Source organism: Nanorana parkeri, unplaced genomic scaffold (assembly GCF_000935625.1).
Source record: "Nanorana parkeri isolate BGI_ZX_2015 unplaced genomic scaffold, ASM93562v1 scaffold384, whole genome shotgun sequence".
NCBI classification, from domain to species: domain Eukaryota; kingdom Metazoa; phylum Chordata; class Amphibia; order Anura; family Dicroglossidae; genus Nanorana; species Nanorana parkeri.
Genome location: NW_017306652.1, coordinates 1179121 through 1188239, shown reverse-complemented (window position 1 = coordinate 1188239; position 9119 = coordinate 1179121). Strand labels below are relative to the sequence as shown.

At 40.9% G+C, this 9119-nt stretch overlaps 1 protein-coding gene across 1 annotated transcript in view; it reads right to left on the bottom strand.

The window, feature by feature from the left end:
- ADGRV1 (adhesion G protein-coupled receptor V1) overlaps positions 1-9119 on the bottom strand; it is a gene marked incomplete at its 3' end in the record, with an annotated part of 181443 nt that overhangs the window by 119223 nt on the left and 53101 nt on the right. Inside the window, exons 17-19 of the mRNA XM_018559232.1 lie at positions 8099-8225; positions 6806-7023; positions 4536-5279 (exon numbers count right to left, since the gene is read on the bottom strand). Of these exons, the coding sequence (XP_018414734.1) occupies positions 4536-5279; positions 6806-7023; positions 8099-8225 (1089 nt within the window). The remainder of the gene's footprint in view (positions 1-4535; positions 5280-6805; positions 7024-8098; positions 8226-9119) is intronic.

Below are 9119 nucleotides of genomic sequence, written 5' to 3'. Positions count from 1 at the left end.
CCCCCCCCAAAAAGCATTACATTAAACAAAATAATTTGGTCATAGAATTATTTTTCAGTTAACCAACACATGCTTAAAAGGCTAAATGTGGCCTGGTTACCTAGGTCACCTAGGTATCAATGGCCTCTGATCACAAAAGGATTCATGTAGGCTCAGACAAAGTGTTAGCTCTCTGTCTCTTTTATGCTTTATTTCTCTATAAATTATCATTTAATTTAGTTTATTTTGTGAGTACAAGGACAGTGGACTGCGTACAGTGATTTCTTCAGGATACTATTTAACCCAAGCCCATGTTTGTAGATGTGTGTTCTCAAGTTTCAAAGTTGTGAGGTATTGATGCCCACTAGTTTAAAGTGTAGTTCCACTTTTGCAGCCAATTTGGGATTGTACCTACTTCGCATTAGTTACATGTTCTCATTTACATAGCATAACATACAAATATTTAACATTTTCTGCTTACATGTTTTAGTGCTTTATAACTGCCTAAAAATTCTCCCCAGCTTCCCTCTCATGTAATGTTAATGGGGAGGGGGGCTGTAGGAAGTTTTATTTACTTTAATAAACCCTGTCTGTATTGTGCTGGCAGATTTAATTATCAGTTGTGAACTAGATTTCAGCACTGTCTGTCCGAACAAAGGGTTAAAGGCTTAGAAGCATTATCAGGGTTATTCACAAAAGGCTGAAGAGTTTGGAGAAGGCAGGAGAAGTGAACAATCTAGGACAACATAGCTGAACTGAAAAGTGAGCTGAATTGGAGAAGTTTTCCAAATCGGCTATGTTGTCCTAGATCAGGGGTGCCCACAAGGTCGATCGCGATCTACCAGTCGCACTGGAATGTAAGCCGGCCGACTCCCTGCGTTCAGGTGCGGGAGGGGGTGTGGAGCTGTATTGAAGTCAATGGCATCGCCCACATTTCGATCTCCCGCACTCGGAATGCAGGCACATTAGTGCCTGCATTCCGGTCCAGTGCGATCTGCAAAAATAGTGCTCGCAGAATTTTTGCGGTTCGCACTGGACTGGAACACAGGCACTAATGCAGGCGATCGCACTGTGGGTGAGGGGCCTGCCTGCGGAGCCTGGCTGCGCTGCCATTGACTTCAATGCACCGCCATGCTCCATCCCGCCCATGAATGCAGGTGTTTTTTCGTTGGTAGATCTCAATGTGCTCGTCATTTGAAAATTAGATCTCCAGACGAAAAATAGTGGGCGCCCCTGTCCTAGATTGTTCACTTCTCCGGCCTTCTCCAAACTCTTCACCCTTCTGTGAATAACCCTGTATATGTTAACAAAAAGAAGCTAAGTCTGTATATGAAAGCAGAGGGGGACACACTGCTAAGATTAGCCTGGAATCTGCACAAAGGCCTTCACTAAAGAAACATCTAAAAGGTAAAAAATATTATTTAAAAAAAATATTTGAGGTATACTGTGTGAATAGGAACACAAACATGTAGAGGGGAGTTCTCACATTTGTCTGCAAGCGTGTAACTACTGTACACGTTAAAGTTTTCCTTTTTTTGAAGTGCAGCATGCAGTTCAATTTCTGCTGATGCAGATTTTCTCTCAGTGCCTGTCTGGTGAAAATGTTGTTAGCAAGAGAGGAAATAAGGGTAAATCTCTCTACTGAAGCTCTGGATAGCAATAACCTTTTTAATTGATTTCCTATTCTGCTCGGTACCACGGAGGTACCGAGCAGAATAGCCGAGCCGAATGGCCCCTATGAAAATAGGGTCAAATAGCGAGTGAACTGCCGGAGCTTTGGCTCAGCTGATCCAGATGTTGAATCGGCTGAGTCAAAGTCCTTCTGCACTTCGGCACAGTGTAAGAGCTCCCGCAGATCTGGCCGTTCGGCGTCGCAGACTCGAGGGGAAGCCCCGCCCCTGGTCCGCCGATGTCACACGGGACCGCCCCCCTCCGCGTCATAAGCCGTGACCTCACTCTAGTCTGGCGTTCCAACAACCCGATGTAAACGCCAGACGTACACCGCACACCTCCACTCAACTACCAGGGAAACCGCTGCCTAAACAGGGTTCCAGAAGCCCTGCCATCACGGGACACTTAGGGATAGCCTCCAGTACCTTCCCTTGCCACCCCTTCTCAGGGTCCTGGGAACACCAGAATCAGCAAGCCTCCAAACAGCAAGTATACACCCCTCTGGGTCTGCTGCCCATTGGGGTCTCATTGAACTATACTAAGTACCCTGAATTGCCTTACTATTGCTGTATATGGTTACACTACCTCTTCCTACTGTGCTTAAGGGAAGTTACCTTACTGGACCCCTAATGTTATGTTCATATGTGAAGTAATATATTGAACCCATCACCTGCTGTGCATATGTGCTACTGTTAATTCAATACCACCGCATACTGTATACTGTATATGTGTTGTAACATATTGGATCTATCGACAACGGTGCATATCTGAAGTTATAACACTGACATCTTCTTTTGCTGCTAATGTGTGAAGTTAACATACTGGCAGCTCCGTAGACTGTGCACATGTAAAGAGAACATATCTGACTGTGCAACCTAATTGAGAGATAATTTCCCCACCACATACCTTGCTCATCTAATTACTAATTGTTGAGCTGTCACTCATACGTGTAGTCAGAGTAGTCACTGGAAGACTGTACTATGATGCACTGAGATTGTTTGGCAAAAGCAATTACTTGCCATCACGTACTCCTGGGCCTGAGCATGTGACAGTTATCGTGACTCCTCAGCTGAGTTCTGTCTTCCTCCTTATTAGGTTATTACACTCAGCAGTAAATGCAGAGCATGTTCGGCTGACTTAAGTGCAGCCAAAGGGAGCTGATATACGGCTGATTTCAGCCGATGTACGGCTGAAATCAGCTGTACTGAGCAGAAGTGAACAGCCGAACGTAGTTCGGCTCACTTCACTTCCGCTGGGTTATTCACTTGGCTGTCTTCAGCAGCTTTGTGAATAACCCCCCTAGCCTAGACTGTAAAAACATCAAATTCCATTTGTCAATCTCAATTATTAAATTCAGTTTATCTTTATGGTGAAGAACTCACACAATGGTTTAGCTTTGATAGTGTTGCTCTGAAGATGATTTTACCACATAGCATTCGATACATTCTAGTATCAACTCCATGGGGTTGATTTACTGAAGACAAATAGGCTATTCCCTTTGCAAGGGAATTTTCCCGTAGCTTAGTGAAAGTGGTGAACATTCACAGCTTTACCACATTTACTAAACTAAGGGAAAATTCCCTTTCAAAGTGAACAGCCAATTTGCCTTTAGTAAATCAACCCCATGTATTTTGGGGCACCCATAAAGTGTAACACCTGATGAAGAAGGAATCATAACTGATGGCAAACTGTAGCTTATAAGAAGCGTGTCATACAATATGGTTTCTAAAGGCATTTGAAAGTACAAAGAGTCAAAGCTCCTTCCACCAGCCCATAAAAGATGGGTGCCATAGACGTTCAAAAAAACATTGCAAAAATAGCCATCTTTTTGAATTATATTGCATGGTATGGTCAGTACAGTATATTAGGTGCAATTAATCAATTTTAAGCTACATCTAAAGTGCATAAAAAGCTTACAGCTGTTCTCATTATTACACTTTTCTCCTATGTATTGTTGCATTGAATGAACATTTCTGCTTCCACTAGTTTCCAGTGAACATTTCCTCAGGGAGATGAATAGTCTGTAAATCACACTATGCAAGCTTCTATATTCACCTTAATCCATGCAGCTGCACAAAAATACAGGCAGTATTTCCCACATTAGAGGGTGCCTAGTGCCTACTGAGAACTCATGGTAAAGTGCAGATTAGCTGTGGTGATAAATGTTAATACCCAAGGATTAGCATGCTACACATGACTAAAAAATACTGACTGTTTCCCTGGGAGGCTAACCACACAGGTACAGGACAACACAGAAGTCTTTGATTATGCAGAAAGGACAGGCAGTTGCGAAACATTCATAAATGGCTGTGGTGCATTCAGAACAGGAGATGCTGTGGGTGATCATCCAATACATTTATAAAAGATGCATTAGGTACTGTGCAGGTGTATCACAGCACATCATGCATAATGCAGTCTAGCTTACAGTGATGTTATCCCAGCATTCCCAGAACACTCAGATTTACCCTTAGGACCAAGAACTAAGAACCCTATAACAAGAAGACAGCTACTATTAAAGTAATGGTTTTACTTTTTACATGAAGGGTATTTTTACATTTAGCTCAGTTTGATTGTCCCTCCACTTTCATTGGGCATTCAGTATACTGATGCCCAATAAAAGTGGGCATCGGTATGAAATGAAAGTTAGAATCGCTGATTGGATCTCTTGGTACTGCCTCCCTTCCTCTTCCTCAGATCTGACATCTGTAGAGCAAGAACATTATAGTAAATCTGGTTCAGTGGAATACAAAGTGTGCACCTGAAACCATGCCAAATATGAAAAGCATGCCTTTAGTGAAAGGGGCTGTATATATGTTATAAAATATGAACTTTGTCACAATATCATTTTATGTATATTAGTAAAAAAGAGCATAACCTTAACTCACCATTCAATATTCCTTCTCCTTTTAGACTCTTTACTCCCCCGGGCAAAGGAATTCCATCAATATAAAACTCTATAAATCCATCTTCCAATGTTATCAGAAGATGTATCCAGGCATTTTGCTCCATAAATTTTGGAACTCCGGCTTTAGCAAAATAAGTACTGTTAGATCCATATGTTACATAATAAAGAAGGACCATAATGTAGGAGTTGTTCGTCTCCACTTTTACACCAAAATACATTGTGCCATTATCATTGTCCTTTGATAAAATAAATCCATTAGTGTTCATAAGCGGTATGGTCCATGCAGAGAAAGTAAAGTTTGTCAAGGTGTTATTGATATGATCAAAATACTGAGAATCAATAATACCAAAATCACCTTCATCACCACTGAAAAACAATGCATCTGTTCCACTGTGGTGTCTGCGCATATGAGCCTGCAGCTGTACTGAATGTGGGAAGGAAGCCAGCAATATGAGGTCCAACATTGGAGGAAGACCTTCCTTAAAGGATTCAGAAAGAATTTCCCAGCCAACTCGCACATCTCCAAAAGTGCCTTGATGTCTCCAGACTGAAAGGTTAGTTACATATCTCATGTCATCTACTGATAGAACATCTTCTGCTACCTCCCGATCCTGACTTTCAGAGCCAATCACAAACACTCCAAATGGGTCGTCATTGAAAGGGATCATAACCGTGACATTAAGGTTTGTTTTTGCCATCTGTCCCCCAGGACCTGGAAACCCACCTGTGAAAGAAAAGAACCACTCATAGGAGAAGACAAAGATAGTCATGCATTGTGTAATTTAAAGCACTGAAATAAAGAATTCTGATTTACACAGACACATTCTGATCATTTTTAAAGACAGGGCTGATTTCTAAACATACGGGTGCTCACAGATTTCTGAAGCTGGTCAGACATACACATATAATCCCACCACCCTCAGTCAATTTTGACATGCTGTGCTGCCAAAAAGAACGTTTGGTCTGGCTGAACATGCATGTATGTTCACATAAATAAACAGGGCACAGGGAGGGAAATAAGCAGTGTCAGCAGCTGCTGCTGCTGCCACTAAAAGTGAAGGGAACAAATGCAAATTGCAGGTCTTCATTGTTTTCACTGCTGATAAACCAGCATTAGATCCCAGCTGACTGCTTCACCCCATTTCCATCTTCAATGAATGTACTAGAAAACACAGCTGTATGCATATTTTTATTCTAAAATATTGCTCCTTCTCTTTATATGCCACTGTATAAACTTTGTTGATTATCCTTATTCTTGCACTTTTGTATTCTTTGAATAAATAAATATATTAAAATATGGTAATACATTCTATTTTTATATTTAACAAAACACTATTTAATAAAGGTAAAATTGTATTTGGTGCCACAAACAAACACATTTGTGTCCTTATCTTGTGCCCATAAAGTGTGCAGCCCCCTCCATTTCCTGCGTTTTACTAGAGGTCAATAAGGACACTGATCACAAGGGTTGATCTACACTGATCTACAAGAAAAAAGGAGGCATGTGCAATCACCTTGAGATGACCCTTATTTAACCATCTCTGTCAAAAAACATCATGTCCTGAAATGGTTATACCAAGAACACAGCTGCTGCTGCAACCGTGTTCTTGGTATCGTTTAAAAACAGCAGGTGATTGCTGTTCAGATACAAGCAATCCAGAGTCTATACAGTCGCTGAATTGCTTGTACGGTGCGGTGGAATGTGCTCCCCCTCCGCCGCCACCACTTGCTTCTCCGGGCTCCACTGTCCCCCATGCGGGCCCGGGACCGCCACAGCGTGTCTCCTGTGACAGATCGGAAGGAGATCAGCAAGCTTCCAGCTGCTGATCTCTCCTCTGATCACTGGACAGCAAGTGATTAACCCCTTCATGACTGAGGCCCTTTTTTCATTTTTTGCACCCATGTTATATTCCACATTTTAGGCCTGAAAATGACTTAAAACCCCCCAACATTATATATTTTCTGAATGCCAAGACCCTATAGAATTGACAGAAGCGATCTGGCGACAGGTAAGTCGCCAGGATCGCTTCTGTTGTAAAGCCGACAGTCGGCTCTACAAGTTTAAACACAGTCCCGGCGGCAACAGTCGCCGGGAGTCTGTTTAAACAGCCCCGATGCTGGCGACGTACACTGTACGTCGTCAGTCACGAAGGGGTTAATGTAAATACAAGTTTATTAATTATTGTTTGCTTATATGTTTGCTTCAAACCTTCTTATTTCTTATGCATTTTACAGTATTAATATACGTACCTGAAATATTCACCAATTTTAAAATGTAATACTCATTGAACTCTGGAAGTTGATCAGGAATGGCATGTAGCGTTATATATTTGAACTCTTCTTGGTCATTAAACAACAGAGAACCCTGTGATTCATAAAATTCCTGGCCTGGATGTAAGAATGAGCCATTCTGAAAGATCTGCCAGAGCAGAAGCACCTTGCCAAAATGGCCTCGTTCTCTCATCACCCTGCAAATATAACATGGTAAATACATAAATACGATATAGCACAAAGTAATTGAAAACAAGGTGCAAACAGGATATTACAACTCTTACCACTTTAAAGGGAAATTACTTTGTGTGAACTGTACTGTAATTTTTACAAAGTTAAAATATATATATACATACATACAGAATATATGTATCTAATTTTTATTTCACAAAGACAAAGGATTCCCAGAGCCATGTAAAGAACCCTTCCCTTAAATAAATATCCAATTGTAGATGAGCCAGTCCTCTAAATCATTCACTTGGGGTTTTTTTTTTTTTTTTTTTTTTTTTATTGTTCGGGGGGTACTATGATGTATTTTATATGACTATTATGTATACTTGTATCCAGAAGGTAGAGTTTAAGGCTATCTTTAACTTTCTAGTTTATCTTTTGTCCCTTGGTTTTGTCCCAAAAGCTCGTTGCTTACAGAGTTCAGTAGCTAACATTTAAACAAGAAAGCGAATTATGAAGTTTGGTGATTCATACACTGTTGGATGAATATGATGAATGTTTACATGAAAGGCATTGGGGGAATTTATCATAACTTGAGCAGACACAATTTGGAGCTGTTGCCCATGGCAAGTTAAGCTTTTAAAATGAAAAACAGAAGGTGATTGGTTTCCATTGGCAACTGCTCTAGATTGTGTCTGCTGCAGCTTTGATGAATGCCCCTCATTCTGTTGGAAAGGGAACCATTCCGAACTATTTGCATCTGTAACTAACCCATAGTGCTATGTGAATCCTTTGCCATGTGTTTATTAATGTATATATAATAACATTTTATAAAATATCAAATTCAAGACTTCAAAATAATTAAACAAACTTGACTTCTAAACTATTACTTTCCAAGTTTTCCTATCAATATTTTAACTGTAAAATAACAATTACACTTTACATATTACACAGCACATACCATTAAGATTGTTTGTGTGTCTGTTATATTTTAATTCTCCCTTTTTCTTTTCAGTGTTTTTGTTTGTTTAAATATTAACAGTTTAAAACAAATATTTGTAAGTTAATGTGTTCTAGCTGATGCAAGTAAAACTGACTTACTTGAATTGGTTTGTTGCGCCTTCTTCTACAGTCTTATCAACAGATTCAATGTAAAATATTCCATTAGGGTCATCATTGGCTTTGATAAGCACTGTCGCATTTCCATTTCCACTGACCACTGTGTCTCCTTATAGATAAATATATATATTTTAGACATTTTGATTTAACTTTATACATTGTATTTGAGAAAAACTTGTTTCTCAGGTGTATCCATTATACATCGGCCTAAAATGCAGTTGTATATCAATGACATAGCTTCTGTGTCAAGCAAGCACTTCATTTCCAGACTTTTTGTGTTAAGCATTTCATTTTGTAGTTTTGTTACTTTTGATATTGATCAGGGCCGTCTTTAACGCAGGGCAAAAGGGGCAGTCGCCCAGGGCCCAATCATTGTTGTGAGGCCCAAAGCAACTGCCCCTTCAGCCCACTTAAGATAAACACATGCAGGGCTGGCAGCCTCACCTGTGTAGGCAATGGGGCTTGCACCAGCCCTGTCCCCCGTCTGTGTACACAGCATTGGTGCTCTACAGACAGGAGGCTACATACAGCAGCATAGACGTGGCTCTGGGCTCCGCCTACTATCAACTCGGCCCCGCCTCCCGCTCTCCGTACTCTGCTCTCCTGTGTTGTCTGGGGCCCTGCTGGGAGCCCACACCGTGCCCTGAGATGTCACCCCCAATGTGTCCCCTCCTGCCTCCCCTCTCTGGACCTTCACACCAAGTAAGTGCCCAAATATGCCACAGTTTATGTATGCAACAGATACATATACTGTGTGCAACACATACATATGCAGAGCAGGTTCCTGACATTGCTTCTCTAGTTCAATCTATGCTGCTGAAGCAGGATTTAGAGTTTTTAAAGAAAATGTCATTATCAAGTTCTATGTATGGCTGCAGCAAAGCTTCCTGTACTCTCAATACTAGGGATGCACCTATAGATAATATTACAAACAGGATCTGTGCTATGGAACAACAAACCCCTAAGCTGCCATGCTAAAAAACTGTATATAACACCTAAAAAA